Here is a 20,167-nt window from a genome sequence, read left to right as displayed (position 1 = left end):
CATTAATCTTCCAGTGACTAGTTATAACTTGAAAATACATTACAAAACAACATGTAACACTCTACTGACAGTAAGAGTTTCCTCAAAATACTCCCACAGATATATATTTGCAAAAGCATATTAATTTAATGTATGGGCAAAGAATTAAGGGACTGATCATTTTGTGAGTCATATTTCAAAAGGGAAAGAAAATGTTCCCTCTATGATTCACACTTTAATTTTATTTCCCAAGAAATACCTTTCAAAACAATCAATATTTATAAAAGTATTATCAGTAAAATTTAAATTTTATATACAGTAAAAACTGTAATAACATATTTTATGGCACTTTAAAAGAAATTTCATACACATTATCATTTTTTATCTCTCTACCAATCCAGTATAGGAAAATATGAACCTATTATTCCTACTTTATGGATAAAGAAACTAAAATTTCAGAGATAATATGTTTCACCCAAGGGCATTCAGCTCAAACCCTAAATTCTTCTGACTCAATTTTTTTTTTCTTTTCACCACTCTGATCAGATAAGTATATTAAGCACCATTTCAAATTAGTCTTTCGATCTGTTACCCAAACATGCAGTCTCCCATAGTCATTGTGAATTTATAAACGATTTATTTGGAAAAGTAGAAATGTTCACCATGAGTGATGAGCTAAGTAGTCATCTTGTTTGGTAATTTAATATCTAGTTTTGTGTCCTAATTATTTTATTTTATTAACATCCAAATATCATGACTAGACTTAAATTACTAAGTAAATGACTTCCTATTATATGGACATCCACTATGTTAGTGATACAGACATGGAACTCACAATATGAAAAAGTAGAAACTAGAGAAGATACTAATAATATTTCCCAGTGGCCTGATAACTTATATTATTATAAAAATTATAGAACAGTATGGTTTGGTAACTTGATAAGAAAGGTGTTCACAGGACTAAGGTCAGGAGGCTGGTGTGATTAAACAAATATTCTAGAAATTAGTAGGCCAGAGTTTTTTCTTACCACACTCACGAAAAAAAAAATGTGAAATAAATCATATGATATATGAAACAACTTTTTCCCTCAAATACATTGCCATATGAACTCATTAAAATGTTGATGATTGATCTACTAGGTTATATTAGCTCCCCCAAGTCCTTGAAGTCTGTTATGTCAATATGGTATTTGGGACTTTTCAAAATGATGATTAATGACAGGAGAATAATACTATGAAACAGGTATCATAGTAAGAAAAATTGACTAACTTTGGGTCATGCATTTTCAATAGGGGTGAAAACTGATTCATGAGAAAAAATCTTACTAACTATAAATCATAGCTATAGATACAGCACATAATAAACAGATATACAGTATATCTGTGATATTAAAATCTCAAAAGAGTGGGGGTCAACTAGGAAAAAAAAATCTAAAAAGCTCCTTAGAGGGCAAAAATGAGAAAATGGTTGAGAAACACTCCTCTAAGTAAACAAGGATTAGCAAATTCTAAATTAAATTAATTCAAGATATCTTTGACTTCCTTTGATTATTACTACATAATGAGGGTCAGTCATTGGAATACATTAAATAAATTCCCCCAAATAAGTAAGTTATAGAATGTTTTTTGATAGCTATACAATGTCCAGTGTAGGCCTGAAAATAACTACATATTTTTTAATTAATGAATTATTCACAATCAAAAGAGAATGAATGCTTTATGATTTTCATCTGTTTTTAAGCATGCAACTATGCAATAATGATATATAAATTCATTCAGTGACTATTAAACCCACCAATATCAGAAAAACTACATTGTATTTCTTGAAATAGTAAGATTCATTCTCCTCATAGTAGACCTGTTCTGCTTTAGGTTTATTACCAAAAAATTCTTGAATGCATGAGATAGTGAAAGCCCAAGTAAATAATGTATTGAAGTCATACTAAAAATAATGATTATCAATTTTTAACTTTAAATATTCAGAATTTCTCTAATTCTATACTTCCAAATACATCCTAAATTGAAAGCAAAACCCAGGGGCGCCTGGGTGGCTCAGTCATTAAGCATCTGCCTTCCGCTCAGGTCATGGTCCCAGGGTCCTGGGATCGAGCCCTGCATCGGGCTCCCCGCTCAGCGGGAAACCTGCTTCTCCCTCTCCCACTCCCCCTGCTTGTGTTCCCTCTCTCGCTGTATCTCTCTCTGTCAAATAAATAAAATCTTAAAAAAAAAAAAAAAGAAAGCAAAACCCAATACCTTAAAATAATAAGAGAAAATATAGCAAAAAAGATTTCTTAAATGTAATTTTTAAACTATTTTTTTAAAGTCAACATTATACTTAATGCTGGAACACTAGACCTACCACCACTAAAATAAAAGAAAAAAAAAACACCAAAGGTATCTGCTATTGCTATTAATTTCTTAAACTCTTTTGCAATTTTGTAAATTTGTAAATTTCTGTTCAATGTTTTAAAATATGAAATCTAAAGAGCATATTTAAAAGAAGAGATCACGTTGTAATTTTAGTTATGTTAGATACTGTTAGGAACAGGCAATGCTGATCTAAGAAATATACTTGGATCTATATTCATAGAGCTTATAGCTAAGTGGAAAAGTAAGCATTAACAAATAATGGTACAAATAATCAATTACAATTAGGATAAGAGATATAAAGTGTGCAAGGTACTATTTGGCCATATGACAGAGAAACTAACCTACAAGAATATGAAAAGCTTTCTGGGGGAGATAATAAACATGAATAATGGCTTACAGTTAGCTAGACAAATAAAGTAATAAAATGCAAAAAGCTCACAGAGGCAAAGGTCACATAAAGGAACCCAGTGCCTTCAAGAAACTGCAAAAGAGAATGTGTCTGGACCATACAAAGAGGGAAGGTACCTAAAGAAGAAGACAAGAGACAAATCACACAGGGCTTTGTCAATCATGTTAGAAATTTTGAACTTTATCTTAAGGGTTCTAAGTAAAGAAGTAAAATTGCCAAATATTTACTTTTAAAAGCTCACTTCCGTAGCTGTGTAGATAACGGATCAGAGTCAGGAAATACTGGATGAGAAGTGAATTGCAGTAGCTCAAAGAAGATAAAGACCATGGAGATGGGGAACATTCAGATTTGAAAGGCAGTTAGGAATTAAAACTAATAGGATTTTACTATTGATTGGATGTGAGTGGAGATGGCAAGAAAGCGGTCAAAGATAATGCCGAAGACTCTGGCCTGAACCACTGTGAAGATAGCAAGAGTAAGCCGTGGAGTGGACAGCATGCTGTTGAGAATGCTTTCTAAACTTTCAGGGTTAAACAGATGTCCTGAGAGGCCAAACAGAAAACCAGAAGGATAACGGTACCCTCCCTTGACTTCACCAGTAGCAGCCTTCAGAAGAAGGTGGGAATGTCGTGTGTATCTAGCAAGGCAGCTTTACCAATACCAAGCCCCCAGTTAGACGCATATATCTGGTGCCTATCACAACAGCTTCCACAAATACTAAGAAACCAAGCAGGAACTAATAGAACTAGCCATAGCTTCAGAATTCTACATTCTGAGAATAGAATTCCAAGAGAATACACATGAGGAGAGAAAATTCAAGACCCACCCCCCCTTTTGGAACAAATAATAGGAATGGATGAGAAAATAGGAAGAAAAAACAAGGCCTGCAGAATGGTATTTTTTAATGAAAGGAAGATATTATAGTTACTCTAAAAGCAATATCATAGCATCATATAAGAATATATGAGACATTTTAAAAAGTTTATAAAACTCCTGCTTTGTACTCCCATATAATTCAAGAAAAATGCACTTGATCAAAGCAAGGATGAAAAATGAGCTACAACAACAGAATGTGGAGCAAAAGTGTGGAATTGGAAAAGAGATATGTGGAAGTAAAACAAAGCCTAACAAGAAAAAGTAGAAGAAAACAGAAAAGAAAATATAAAACATGATTAGTGTTCTGATTTAAATGTTGGTTGAAAAACGCATTTAAGTAGGAGGCAACAGCAACAAAATTTTAGAATTAACTTACTGGCCTCAAAAAAAGAGAATCTCTAGGCTGGCAGTGCAGAATTATCAGAAAATGGGGGACTGGAAGCAGCAGATAGGCCTGGAAAGGGTATGGGATTGAGGGCAATAATTAGGAGCATTGGTGAAAGCTGTCTGAGAAGCAATTAAATCTTCGGTTATTCTCCATCATTCTTTGTCACCAGGCAGCTGTCCACCTGCCAACCTGGTTTATTATTTGAGGAGAGACACAGAGGTAATCTCAGGACTGGGGAACACAAGAGAGAGTAGAGGTTGTAGGCACCATACTGAATGAACTATAGAATTGAAGTGAGACATAATTCCTCACCCCACCCGCTTTTGTCTTTCAACTCTCTGACATTCCCAGCCAAGAGATTAAAGGATTCTTCTCTAAGAAATCTGGCCAGTCCAGGGGCGCCTGGATGGCTCAGATGTTTAAGCGTCTGCCTTCGGCTTAGGTCATGGTCCCAGGGTCCTGGGATGGAGCCCCGCATCTGGCTCCCTGATCAGCCGGGAGTCTGCTTCTCCCTCTCCCTCTCCCCCTGCTTGTGTTCCCTCTCTCGCTGTGTCTCTCTCTCTGTCAAATAAATAAATAAAATCTTTAAAAAGAAAAGAAAAGAAAAGAAAAGAAATCTGGCCAGTCCAAATAAGAAAACTCAAACGTACTGACATCATTGGTCCTCCAATAAAAGTTCTGACACATCATCTTAAATTGAATCTCAAACTCTACAAGCTCCAGTGACATGCTCAGAACTTCCAGAGGAGACAGTTTGCTATCAGCTATCTGAGAAAAGCTTATAGCATGGAAGACAGAAACTAAAAGAACAAGGAGGGAAAAAATATTAGAAGCAAGACCATGCAAGAAAAAATACTTAAAAATGGGGTGCAGGAGCAAATTCAGTATACAAAATGGAGAGCACAGAGAAATCAAAAGGATAAAAGAAGATATAAAATTTTACACAGGTTTAGACAATAAACGTAAAGATATCCACACATACACACCCCAAAAAACCATAAAGCAGAAAGACAGAAAATCTAAGACTATAAGAAGACAAGTCGAGGCCAAACATCCAAACAATAGGGGATCCAGAAACAGAGGAGGGAAAAAACAAAACAGAACAAAAAGACAAAAGTATTATTAAATACAGAGTAAAAGTAAGGTTTTTTTTGAAAACTGAAATCTAAGCTTGAAAAGACTCACTCCATAATTAAAAGAAATCAAACCTAGATATATATTGGCAATATACTTTTTTAAATTTAAGGTAAAGGAAACTCTCTTGGAAGTATCCAGATACTCTACCCCCCAACCAAAAAAGAAAGCAACATTACCTACAGTTAGTAAAAGAAGCCTGGATTAAAACAGACTGGGACTCTGAGCTGTGCTCATACACAATACATGCTAATCCAGTGACTAGGCAAAATATAAACCACTGGTAACATAACACCAAACATTAGCTCCTTATAAAGTGCTTTCATAAAGCCATAAATAAAAACAGGGTCATCTAATAAAAACAACAGACAAAACACATGCATAGATAATAAAAATACTAATGGTCAATAAATCAATGATGATGTGTATCATTTTAGTAATTAAAAATTGCAAATTAAAACAGGATGAAGTTGACAAAGATCAAATAGAATAGTAAATCTCAGTGTTGACAAGAATGTATAAATTCCGTGCTGATGGGAATGTAAATTGGGATGTTTGCAACATGACAATATATATCAAAATGCATACATTTAATATATATAAATATTAATAAATGAACATCCTGTGAGTATATTAGATTGTTTTTGTCAGTGCTTCTTTTATATTTTCCAAATATTCTAAAATGAACACAAATTATTTTTATAGTTAAAAATACCACTGTCAAAACACAGTAATATTTTAATATTTAAGCCGTTTGCCCTAGTAATTCTATCACTAAAAATCTAGCCTAATTGAACAGATATGGGGAAAAACAATTGCACATACAAATGTTTATTGCAGGATTATTCTTACTAGAGAAAAATAAACAGCTCAGATACCCAGGACTATAGTATGGTTAAATATTTTCACAGGAAACATGAAGATATGCTGGCAATATAAAAAGAAAGGAGAAAAACCTATGGATATAATATATTCTTGATATTATTATATGAATAATATAATAAGTAATTAGTGATTTATGTATAGGATTACAGGTGTTTTAAAGTTTCTTTATATTTTTATACATTTTCTAAATTTTCTCCAACAATAGTGTAGGAATGCTTTGTGTTCTGAGAAATACAAACATTATTTTAAAACATTAAATTTGAAATTCAGTGTATATACTGAAGATACACAATGAACATGATCAAGCTGTAAGAGTTATGTAAGGTTTCAAACAGATCAAAAGAAAGAAACATCGAATTGGCAAAGGAATTGATGAATAATTCAAATAATAGAAAATGAAGAGTTCAAAAATTTATTCATTCATTAGTACTCAAAAATATTAATTAAAACTTGAATAAAAGACTATGTCAAGAACTTTTGATTTAACAAAGATTTTTTAAAATTAGTAGCCAATATTTTCAGACTGGTGAGATGCAAAGTTTTATATACCTTTGTGAGGGAATAAAGAGTAATTTGACAATCTAAATATTCCTATATAAATAATATAAATTCCTGTATAAATATTCCTGTGGTAGATATTTGTCATTTTCTTCAACTTTTTTTTTTTAAGATTTTATTTATTTATTTGACAGAGAGAGAGAGAGCAGGAACATAAGCAGGGGGAGTAGAAGAGGGAGAAACAGGCTTCCTGCCGAGCAGGGAGCCTGATGTGGGGCTCGACCCCAGGACCCTGGGATTATGACCTGAGCCGAAGGCAGATGCTTAATGACTGAGCCACCCAGGCGCCCCTCTTCAACATTTTTTTTAAAGATTTTATTTATTTACTTGAGAGAGAGCATGAGCAGGGGAAGGGGCAGAGGTAGAGGGAGGGAGAAGGGGGCTCCCTGCTGAGCAGGGAGCCCCATGCAGGGCTCCATCCCAGGATCTTGGGATCATGACTTGAGCTGAAGGCAGGTGCTTAAGCAACTGATCCACCCAGGTACCCCTTCTCCAACAGTTTTCTGTTTTCATTCCTCTCTGTACTCAAGGGGGCTAGCAGCTTAGATACTAGATTTCTCAGATTGCCTTGTGGCTTAGATTTTGCCCATCAAGGTATGACAACCATAAGAGGTGTGCTTCCATCTCCCTCAAAAGAACACATCGCAAAGAACATAGTTGACCTGTGACCTCCATCTGCCCCACCTGTAGATCCATTATAGGCCCCAACAAAGGCCACACATTCCCTGAGCCGCTACCAGTCAATGACTGAGCATGACAGGAATACTACAGCCCATTATGGGACAAAGGGTAATCTTTGCTCAAGGATTCCAAATTGGCTTGGATAAGACGATTTCAAAAATGGGCTCAAGTTTTGAGGCTCTTCCTACTCAACCTTCCTTCCTTCCTTCTCTTCTTTCACAGGGATCAGACCTTCCTCATGGTCTGAAGGCTCACCCCCATGTATTCCTGCTCCTGCCCCCTTTGTACTTCAAAAATGTTTCCTCCAGTAAATTTCTTACATACTGAATTCCATCTTGGAGCCTGTTTCTAGGAGGAAGGCTCTCATAAGAAAGGGAGACTGGCAACAAAACAAACAGGCAACCCATGGAATGGGAGAAGATATTTGCAAATAACACTACAGACAAAGGGCTGATATCCAAGATCTATAAAGAATTTCTCAAACCCAACACCCAAAAACCAAATAATCAAGTCAAAAAATGTGCACAAGACATGAACAGACACTTCTCCAAAGAAGACATACAAATGGCTAACAGACACATGAAAAAATGTTCATCATCATTAGCCATCAGGGAAATTCAAATCAAAACCACACTGAGATACCACCTTACACCAGTTAGAATGGCAAAAATTGACAAGGCAAGAAACAACAAATGTTGGAGAGGTTGTGGAGAAAGGGAAACCTTCTTACACTGTTGGTGGGAATACAAGTTGGTACAGCGACTTTGGAAAACAGTGTAGAGGTTCCTCAAAAAGTTAAAAATAGAGCTACCCACCCTATGACCCAGCAATTGCACTCCTGGGTATTTATCCCAAAGATACAGATGTAGTGAAAAGAAGGGGCACGTATGCCCCAATGTTCATGGCAGCAATGTCCACAATAGCCAAACTGTGGAAGGAGCTGAGATGCCCTTCAACAGATGAATGGATAAAGAAGATGTGGTCCATATATACAATGGAATATTACTCAGCCATCAGAAAGGACGAATACCCAACTTTTGCATCCACGTGTTGGAATTGGAGGAGATTATGCTAAGTGAAATAAGTCAAGCAGAGAAAGACAATTATCATATGGTTTCACTCATGTGTGGAACATAAAGAATAACATGGAAGACATTAGTAAAAGGGGGGAAACGGAAGGGGGAAATCAGAGGGGGAGACGAACCATGAGAAACTATGGATTCCGGGAAACAAACTAAGGGTTTCAGTGGGCAATGGGGATGGGTTAGCCTGGTGATGGGTCTTTAAGGAGGGCACGTATTGCAATGAGCACTGGGTGTTATACGCAAACAATGAATCATGGAACACTACACCAAAAACTAATGAAGTACTGTATGGTGACTAACATAACAATTTAAAAAAAGGAGGGGGGAGACTGAAGGGAGTAAGAGTCATCTATTATCTTTTCCTGCTTCTGGTTTCAGAAGTACTAAGGGAGGATAATGTAAATGTCTGGGGGGCGGTTCACAGCATTAGCAAAGTCTAGTAGCATTGGCAGCATTCAGCCTCCCAGGCCCTGCAATATCATGAGGGAACTGGAACAGGCTTCCTGCTCAGTGGCAATGGAAGTGATTCCTATAGCAGCAGCAGTGCTTCAGCGACCTCAACAGCAAATCCATCCAGGAGCTCTGGGTAATTCTGCTTCTTTATGCTCCTCCACCTCTAGGGGGAGGAATGGCTTTCTGCGGTTACCACTGTCTGAGTAGTACTATCATCATTCCTTGTTTCTTTCTCCTCCTCTTTCAACACTTTTGTAACCAATTCCCTATTTTAAACCACCTTAGTATGATTTCCTCATTCCTGAGTAAATGTGTAATGATACAAATCTGTTTCATTCTTTTTGACTCCAGAAATTCTCATTAGTGTTAACTCTATAAAGAAATTAATATGAACAAAATTTATTAATAAACCCAATGAACAATTATTAAATATTAAATGTAAATAGTTATTGCACAAAAATTTTATGTTAGTACTAACAAAAAAGTCCCAAAGAAATCTGACACTAGGGCGTCTGGGTAGCTCAGTTGGTTAAGCGACTGCCTTCGGCTCAGGTCATGATCCTGGAGTCCCGGGATCAAGTCCTGCATCGGGCTCCCTGCTCAGCAGGGGGTCTGCTTCTCCCTCTGCCCTCTTCCCTCTCGTGCTCTCTGTCTCTCATTCTCTCTCTCTCAAATAAATAAATAAAATCTTAAAAAAAAAAAAAAGAAATCTGACACTAGAGGTAAGTAATTTACCAAAGTAATTTAGAGTACATTATTATGTTTTCTTATGCCCCAATTATGTGCTTCTTAATAGTTTTTAGATATATAAGTAAATACACATCATTTACTGTTAACTATACAAAGTGGGAAAAAAAGTTAAATATGTGGTTATCATATGACTCATAAATCTCCAATCTTAGAAATATATCCCAGGGAAATTTTGTACTTGTAAACCAAAATACATGTACAATAATGTCCACAGCAGCATTGTCAAAAACAACCAACAACTTGAAAGACCCATATGTCTGTCAACAGTAAAAAAAATAAACACATCACAATATTTTCATAGAGTGGGGTCCTATGTCACAGCATAGATGAACCTCAAGAGAAAATCTTCAGGGTAAGCAGAAAATCACACTAGGATTCCATTTTTACAAAATTAAAAACCAAATAAAATTATATTCTATTGTTTAGGGGTAGAAAGTCAGGAAAAGAGTACAGTATGTCTGTGGGAGGAGGGGTTGTAATCAGGGTGAGGCATGAGGGATGGTGAGGGGCTGACATTCTATTTCTTGTCCTGGTTGGTAGTTGCCCAGTTGTTTGCTTTATAATTATTCTTTCATGGGTACATATATGTTTTATGCACTATTCTGCAAGCATGAGATATCTTAAAATAAAAAGAAAAAAAATATCAGGATATAAAAGGGTAAATTCCAGGAAAACAATACCCCTATCTGCATGGTTTAAAACAGAATCACCAACTCATTCTCTCATACACCTAAGTCCATGTCAATAAATGTGTTTACATAATATGTAAATGAATGAACATCAAGCTCTCAGACATTTTAATATGTTCATAAAGTAAATCAGAAAAAATACATGCAAATGCCATCTAGTAATTACTATGTGGAAAAATTATGGGTGTCCCTATTTGTCTTCTTGGTACTTCTCTTGTTATGAAAATTTCTCAAATAAACATTTCTCTGAAAACTAAATAATTAAATGTGTTGTTAAAAGTCCAGAATAAGGTCAGCTTATGTTCTGGCCATTTTTCTTTCTCTAGAAACATTAATCCAGTTGTTTTCACAAACAAGATCCTTACAACACCATGAATTTTATCATTGTTTTATAGTTTTCAGAGTACAGGTCTTTCATCTCCTTTGTTAAGCTTATTCCTAGGTGTTTTATTCTTTTTGGTGCAGTTGTAGATGGAAATGTTTTCTTTATTTCTCTTCCTGCTACTTCATTATTAGTGTGTAGAAACTCTACCAATTCCTGGGTATTGATTTTGTATCCTGCAACTTTATTGAATTTATTTATTACTTCTCATAGTTTTTTGGTGGCGTCTTTAGGGTTTTCTGTGTGTAATATTATGTCATCTGCAAACAGTGACAGCTTAACTGCTTTCTTACCAATAGGAATATCTATTTCTTTTTCTTATCTGATTGCTGTGACTAGGACTTCTAGTACTGTGTTGAATAAAAGTGGTGAGAGTGGACATCCTTGTCTTGTTCTTAGGAAAAAAGCTCTCAGTTTTTCACCATTGAGTACGATGTTAGCTGAGGGCTTTTCATATGGCCTTTATAATGGTTGAAGTATGTTCCCTCTAAGCCCACTTTGTTGAGAGTTTTTATCATGAATGGATGTTGAATTATAAATTAGGGTTCTTAAACTTTGGTGTACATCATAATCAGGTGCAAACCAGCCCAAGAGAATCTAGTAATAGCATAACTAAATTGGATCAATTTTAACTGTAAGTAAACTAGCATTCTGAATATAGCCCCAGTGAGCTACCCCAGCCACCTCTCCAAGCTGAATGAGCACCACCCACTTCCTCTTTTTTTCCCTACAGACACAGCAATCTTCAAGACCCAGAGCATTCTGTGCCTTCATGTCTCAGCATCTTGCACATGCAGCTCCTCCTGCCTGGATGCCCCATCCTCTGCCTACTTAACTCCCACTCCCCATTCAAAACTCAGTTCAAGTATCTATTCTCTAGAAAAGACTTTCCTGACCACCCTCCAGCCATTTTACAGTTTAGATACTCTTATCCTGAAATTTTTTACAATACTTTAAGACAATTTTAATTAAATATTTGATTATCAGATTAATTTTTTCCTTGACTATACTGTAAGATTCATAGCACATGGGGCATGCTTGTTTTGTTCACTTTGATTTTTACTGAAGTATAGTCAAAACACAATGTTACATTAGTTTCAGGTGTACAACACAGTGATTTGATAAGTTTATACCTTTTGCTGTGCTCACCGCAAGTGTAGCTTCCATCTGTCATTATATAACGCTATTACAATACCATGGGCTATATCCCCTATGCTGTACCATATCTCCAGAACTTGATCTAAAACTCAACCCTCAAAATAGATTAGCAATCTCAATATAGATTGACAGACCCTCAAAATAGATTTTGTTTATCGGGTAGTTTGGTTGGATAATTGAATAAACTATCAAACCAACAGACAAAAAAAACACCTTTTTTTTTTTTGGTTAAAAAAATTAAATGACTGCTCTACCATCCAGGCTTTGAACTAAAAATCATCTGAATTGTTTTTTCCTTTGAAAAAATTCCATGTAATCAAAAGTCCCAAATCAGATGAGTAATTACTTCATATGACAATGAGGATAAGATGTACTCAATCTTAGCTAATGAATTTTGATTTTCTTTTTTATATATAACTCACCCATGTGTATTTCTTTTACACTAAATACAGATCCTTTACCAACCCAAATATCCAATGATGACTCATTTTCTTTAAATTTAGCTTGGACGTGATGGGTAGAGGAAGAAAAGGCAAGAAAACATATTAGCCTTCTAAGATTAATGACTATATTTTTCTTTTAGGAACTTGGAGTCCTCAACTGAAATGTTTCCTCTCTGATCCCTAATATCTGAAGCTGGACCTAATGTAATTATTTCCAAGGGGGATATACAGCTTATGCTTTCTGACTGGCTATCACAATGCTCTGAGTTAATCACCACCCCCTCCCAAAATGTCCAGCTCAGTACAATCATAAGAATTCTGAACTGAACCTCCGTGGCAGTTTGAGCAATAAACTTATTTATCTGTGTGTGAGGGACTTTTAGTTCCCAAAGTTCAGAATATTTTATTAAGCTGGTGACATTTTCTGATTTTTCGATACCTCATTTTTCAAATCCAAATGCTCTGGATTTCTAGTGTTTCTATGTCGTGTTCAGAAAACAGAGTAACACAATTCTCCATTTAGTTGCTCTTGAGAGCACAATGCTATAGCACTGATATTTTCGAGAGTTATTTATTCCATTCTTTTATCTTCTACGTTTACCTGTTCTGTAATGACCTAATCTCCTACCACTCTCTTTCTTAGATAATCTACTCTATGAATATCATCCTTCTTGCTATAACTCACTGTCTCCAAGCATGCTCCTACTTGAAAGCATTCATACTTATTGCTGCTTTGCCTGGAACATCTTTCCCCTAGATATTTCTGTGGCTGGCTCCACTGGAAACTTTAGGTCTTACCCAAAGGCCTTATTTAAAATTACAATCCCTCTTGAACACTTCTTAGACCTCCTCTTCTATTTTTTTCATAGCATTTATATGATAAAACTATTTTTTCTTTTTATTATCTGTTTTCCTACCTCCAGGACAAAAACTCCATAAAGACAAAGATTTTTGCCTCTTTTATGTGCTGCTATATTCTTGGGCCTTATTGCAGGTACTTGAAAATTACCAAGTAAAACAAATTTTCCATCAGAATTACTAATCTTAATATTCCCATGAAAACTACCAAGAGACTCTAAGAGTCTAGGGGTACTGATTCCCAGGAAGGGGATGCCTTTACCAGGCGAAACAGTAAGAGTCCTGTTAAACATAAAGCTACAGCTGCTTCCTGGTCAACCCCAAAGGCCAACAAGAAAGAAAGGAGTTAATATTGATGTGGTAAATGACACTGATAACCCTGAGGAAGAGAGTGGCTGCTGTGTGTGGGAGGGGGAGTGCAGAGAAGAGTATGTTAGGCTCTCAGATGATTCACTGGGCCATTTTTGGGCATCCCCATACCCAGTTATGACTATAAATTTTTTTAAAAATTTTTATTAACATATAATGTATTATTTGTTTCAGGGGTACAGGTCTGTGATTCATCAGTCTTACACAATTCACAGTGCTCATAACACATACCCTCCCCAGTGTCCATCACCCAGCCACCCCATCCCTCCCACCCCCTGCCACTCCAGCAATCCTCAGTTTGTGGTTTGTCTCCCTCTCTGGTTTCATCTTGTTTCATTTTTCCCTCTCTTCCCATATGATCCTCTGTCTTGTTTCTCAAATTCCTCATATCGGTGGGATCATATGATACCTATCTTTCTCTGATTGACTTATTTCGCTTAGCATAATACCCTCTAGTTCCATCTACATCATTGCAAATGGCAAGATTTCATTTTTTTGATGGCTGCATAAAATTCCATTGTGTGTGTGTGTGTGTGTGTGTGTATACACCACATCTTCTTTATTCATATATATATACCACATCTTTATTCATTCATCTATTGATGGACATCTAGGCTCTTTCCATAGTTTGGCTATTGTGGACATTGCTGCTATAAATATTGGGGTGCATGTGCCCCTTTGGATCACTACATTTGTATCTTTGGGGTAAATACCCAGTATAACTATAAATTTTTAAGTACAACCATAGCATTAAGAACATCCATGGCTCAGAACTCTCAGGTATGAGGTCTGGGTAAAACATCAAGCAAGCCTCCCAGATGAGCAGAAGTGCTGGCTGAAGGAAAGGGAAATCTAAAATGGCTATGGGAGTGGGCAGATATGAGTATCATTAATGGCCTTGGTACCAACTACATTATTAAGTCGGGGCCGGGTGGGAACCATCCCTCTTCAAGTACATTTTCTTGGAAATTGCAACCAATTGTGACCAATTTGATAAGCTTTGCCTGGATGAAGTGAACTTATCTAAGCAGCAAATGGATGTGAGGGCTATGAGAAATGGAGTAGTAGAATATAGATGCTGATACATTACCAAGATTCTTTTTTCATCAGCTATGCGCCTTTCCTCCATTTGCTGTGAATGTTAGCAGACCACAGTTCATAGCTCTTTCTTTCCTTAGAGGTTTACCCTCTGCAAAAGAAGAGCCACTTCCCCAGGAAGGCTATTTCCTGCCAGAGGGAATAGATCAACAGCCAATGACTAGTGAACACAAGGGTAGAAGATGCCGTCTATCTAATCTCAAGGAGAGGCTAACTCTATGGAGCAATTCATGTTTCAGAGCCCCTCCATAGGATCCGACTAGGTTGTCCTCCAGCTGAGACTCTATTTGTGTTTAGATTTTTTTTCTGCTCTATCTTGCTGCCCTTGCTCTTCTCCTGAGAGCACTTTCAATAAATCACATAAACAAGAATTCCTGACTTGGCTCCACTTTTGAAGAACCTTACCTAAGACATATGATAATATGCAAATCATCTGAAAGAATGCATCCTAAACACAGCCTTAAAAATTCTCACATACGACTGGGTGATAGACACTGGGGAGGGTATGTGCTCTGGTAAGTGCTGTGAATTGTGCAAGACTGTTGAATCTCAGATCTGTACCTCTGAAACAAATAATGCAATATATGTTAAGAAAAAAAAAAAAAGAAGAAGAAGAAGAAGAAGGTAGCAGGAGGGGAAGAATGAAGTGGGGGAAATTGGAGGGGTAGACGAACCATGAGAGACAATGGACTCTGAAAAACAAACTGAGGGTTCTAGAGGGGAGGGGGGTGGGAGGATGGGTTAGCCTGGTGATGGGTATTGAGGAGGGCACATTCTGCATGGAGCACTGGGTGTTATGCACAAACAATGAATCATGGAACACTACATCTAAAACTAATGATGTAATGTATGGGGATTAACATAAGAATAAAAAAAAATTAAAAAAAAATTATCACATACATGATTCCAATGAACATTATTAGCTCACAATTTTTTTTAAATCACAAAACTTTAAAATAAATATCATGAGTGAGACTCACCAGGAAGAGAACAGAAAAATTTCATAAAATAGAATCATCAACTCAAATATAAAATGTATATATAATATATATGAAACATGCATACAAAATGTACATACAATATGTAATTTTAATATAGTATATATCATAATTATATATGCTTTTAAATGTATAAAATATATATGACATATATATTATATATGTTTTGTATATATTATATATTGCATATGTAATATATACAAAATATACATAATTTTAATATACATTATATAGTAATTATACATAATATTTAAAGACCTATATAACATATACAAAACATATATATCATATATCAAGTGTATAAAGAGGAAATACAAACATAAATTAGAACAAAAATATATCAGTATCAAAAGTCAATTCACCAAAAAAAAAAAAAAAATTGTGAATAGCCTATAATAGATGAAATTAAAACACAATATATGGATGAAAGGGCAGATTAGACTGAAGAGAACACAGAACGAGTGTGGTAGGAAGATGTGAATAAATATCCCGGAATTCACTGAGAGACTTGAAGGTAGAAAATACAATGGTTGAAACGCACAGAGGACACTGAGAAAGCTGACATCCACATAACCAGAGTTCTAGATAGTAGAGATAAAGGTGTAGAAGAAATATTTGATGAGATAATACCTGAAATTTTTTCAAAGTTCATGAAAGACACCAATCCATAGATTTAGGAAGTCAACTAAACCACAAATAGTATAAAGAGAAATTCTGGGGCGCCTGGGTGGCTCAGTCGTTAAGCGTCTGCCTTCGGCTCAGGTCACGATCCCAGGGTCCTGGGATCGAGCCCCGCATCGGGCTCCCTGCTCGGCGGGAAGCCTGCTTCTCCCTCTCCCACTCCCCCTGCTTGTGTTCCCTCTCTCGCTGTCTTTCTCTGTCAAATGAATGAATGAATGAATGAATGAATGAATAAATAAATAAATAGAGAAATTCACTACTAGCTGTATATCATGGTTGTATGAAGCAAGACTGCCTAAATTTGAATCCTGCCTCCTCGTTACTAACTAGCCGATCAAGGACAAATTATTTAACCTTTCCTTGCTGTAGTTTCTGATCTGCAAAGTGGGTTTAACGATAGTACATACTTTAGAGACTGTTATGAAGATTAAATGAGCTGAAATCTGTAAAGCTCTTAGAATAGTGCTGTTGAGTTTTTAATATTCATCTTTATTACTTTTATCTTGAATGCTTATACAAGGTGCTCTGAATCAGAGATTTTTTGTGATTATCTCGTAAGAAATAAGTAAATTGGCCTGCTTTGCCCTATGCCTTACTCATGATGAAGGCCAGGTCATATGTCCTACATAAGTAGCTGAAAACTCTACAGGTGAGTAACAGAGTAGAATGGGTTTTTTTCCACTTACGTATAGGAGAGACAGTCATCTCCTCCCATCCTGAAAGGAAAAAAAAGCTTTTGCTGCTTTGAGATAGGTTAGAAAGGATCCTAGGTTCTCACTCGAATCTTTCAGAATGTAAATACATCTTTCTAAGGGCCAGGTAAACCCCAGGTGTCTCCAAGATCAGGAGTTTCACACCCGGACAGGTGGTGCCCCAATCTTTCTGGCACTTGAGAACTTAATCTAGGGACCTAATCCAAGCTATAACATTTAGCTCACTTGAGGAGATAAGAGGAGTTTTATCATCCTTTCAATCAAAGCAATTAACTACACAAATAACTAGAGGTGTGAAAAGACTCAGGAGGCTAGGGCTTTTTGGAGCACTGAGAAATCCAAGAAGTTTCACTTCCCCACAAATACCTGGCATACCCTGAGTTTAAGTGCTGGTTATATAAACAAAAACAAACACAACTGATGAAATCACAAAGATAAGAGCAAAAGTAATGACATACAAGAGACACAAGGGAGAGGATCAACAAAGGCAAAAGCTGATTCTTAGAAAACTAATAAAATTGACCAATTCTGGTGAGACTAATCAAGAAAAGAGATAAGACATGCTGAGCACTAATCACCCAGAAAGGAGAGAGATCTACACATACAGCAAGATTACAAATACAGTAAGAAAATACCCTGAACTACCTTATTAGTACTACCACTTTGGAAAACCATTTGGCATTATCTGGTAAGACTGAAGATATGCATGCCCCGAGACCCAGCAATTTTGCTCCTCGGACTGTGTTCTCAAGAAACTCTTGCACATGTGCACTGGGGGGGAAGTGCAAGAATATTTATGGAAGCACCATTCATAATGGCAGGAATATAAAATACTAAGTGTTCATGTACAAGAATATAAATATATTAATTGTGGTGACTTCATACAATAAAATGTGGAGTAACAGTAAAAAAAGAATAAACTCTAGCTATATGCCATCAACCCCAATGAACACCCCAAGTACCTGTTGGGCACAGTAGCAAATTACAGAAAAATACAGTGTAATACTATTATGAAAATTCAGTAACAGTCATAATTAAGGAATATGCCTTATATATATAAAATATATACATATTTATATATAAATATATACATAAATATGTGTATTTACATATATATAAATACATGGTGAAATTAGAAATAAATGCCAAAGAATTATAATCACAAAATTTAAGAGTAGTGATTGTCTGGGGAAAGAGGCAAAGGAATGAAATCAGAGTGTCAGACATGGCCAGTTACCAGAGTATTAGAAATGTTATATTTCTAAATTGGGTGGTGAGAGTATGAACCACATATTCATTTTATGGACATGACTTACATATACATTATACTTATTATTTTAAAGGTAAAATAGTTTAAAACAAAAGGGGCATTTTGCATGGATCATATCACTTGGCTTTGGAGCTGAGAAAGCATCTTTACCATGAACCCTTGCTTCACCAGAGTGACACCCACCATTCCTATAAAACTCCCCATTTCTCTCAATTCTTTTATAGGCTGGGAAAAGGCATGGGGGTGGCCACCCATCACAGAAGGGATGGTGTGTCTTCTCTTGTTGAGCCCAAGTAGTTTGCAAGTCTTACTAAAAGGTGAGTATTTAACACTACTTTGTCCTTAGATTTGGTCCATTGTTGCCAATTTGGAGGCATGGGGAATAATGTCCTCCTCGACATCTTTTTATTTTTGAACAAATAACAATTATCAAAGAGGATTTGTGGATCAGTATGCTGTATTAAAGAAGAACATTCTAAAATAGACCTATGATATAATTAATATTATATGTATACACAGGCACACACACACACTGTGGGGTGAAAATAGGATTATGAAATACGAAGGGCCTCTTCATAAAATTGTCTTATTTTGAAAAATGTCTCTTTTTGGTTTTAAACACAGGGGAAAAGATTTTGCCTCAGAGGTATCACTCCCTCACACCATGTCTTCCCTCTCCCTGGTGTTAATGTTCTATGTAATGCTAATTAAATGCACATGTGTAACTAATTTAAGTGTTACAAAATTCAAGGCGCTCTTAACTCCCTCTTCCCCCAAAAATAAAATTTAAAAGTTGCTCATCTCTAGACTTTACAGAGGACTGAAAATTGAATTGTAAAATCATATTTCACAGAAAAATCTAAATTGACTATTCAGGTTATGAATACTTGATTATGGTAAGAACAGTTCAGAAATAGCCCCATTTTAATTCGTTTGGATTATTCATCATACTGAGTCTTCGGCTCAGGAAAGAGAACAGAAAGGGCTGAACTGTCAGGCTTAACACATATGTATAAACCAAATATTCTCACTTTGTTCTGAACTGAGCCTGCTGAATATCACATTAGGGATAGAGTCCAAAAGGTGGTCAACGAGATACTCTGGCATGAAGAAATCCAATCCACAAAAAGCACAGAGGAGAAATTTATATAGATACATATTATTAAGACACAGATCATTAAAGACGCTTTCATTCCCAGGATGACTGCAATTTGAAACTCATGTTTATTACATGGTAACCAAACATTTTAGCATCAATATCTTAAAAATGGAAGTGACGGGGAAAGGCAGAGTCACGATTCTATACTCTTTGAACACTATTTGCAGAAATGGCAGTAATCCTGGAAACAATCATGCTTCCCCCATCAAAGCCATATTAAGGATAACTCTCTGCATTTTTACCTAAAGAGAATTACCAGGGGAGAACCCATACCTAGTAAAACTAACGGACCAGTGAAGATAGAACATGAGAGTCTGTGTTAAAGGAAGTCACTTTCCACAGAGAGCTGAGGGAAAAAAAAAAACAGAAGAGCTTACCTTTATGATGGTTTGCACTGGATACCACTTTCCCCCACAAGGTTACAATAAATATTATTATTAGCAGCTTTCCTTTTGTTGCTTTCTGTAAGTATCTCTTACTCATCCTGCAAATAAAATAAAAATAGTAAAAATCCTAAGTATATGAAATCACTGCTTTTCCATTATAATTGTGCTACATTTAGAGCTTTCATGACACCTGAACACCTGAAAATGGAATTTATTGTATTTGAAATGCTGTTTACTGTATAAATTCCGAAGAGAAAAAATAAAAGTATTCCAAACAAAGTGCCTTGATATGATGCAAGAGATAAGAGAGGCCCTACCTCAGTCAGTCTTCATTCACTCAATAGCCTAAATCAACTGGGAAACATTACCATTTTTCTCCATATAAATACAGATTT

General features: G+C 36.0%; 1 protein-coding gene across 1 annotated transcript in view; it reads right to left on the bottom strand.

The window, feature by feature from the left end:
- The window catches only part of TAFA2 (TAFA chemokine like family member 2), a 451,862-nt gene that overhangs the window by 127,014 nt on the left and 304,681 nt on the right, over positions 1 to 20,167 (bottom strand). Inside the window, exon 2 of the mRNA XM_035002254.1 lies at positions 19,764 to 19,870. Within this exon, the coding sequence (XP_034858145.1) occupies positions 19,764 to 19,869 (106 nt within the window). The 5' untranslated portion in view covers position 19,870. The remainder of the gene's footprint in view (positions 1 to 19,763; positions 19,871 to 20,167) is intronic.

The sequence above is a fragment of the Mirounga leonina genome, unplaced genomic scaffold (genome assembly GCF_011800145.1).
Source record: "Mirounga leonina isolate KUSES-001 unplaced genomic scaffold, KU_Mleo_1.0 Mir_126, whole genome shotgun sequence".
Taxonomy (NCBI): domain Eukaryota; kingdom Metazoa; phylum Chordata; class Mammalia; order Carnivora; family Phocidae; genus Mirounga; species Mirounga leonina.
This window is presented reverse-complemented; position numbering and strand designations above follow the sequence as displayed.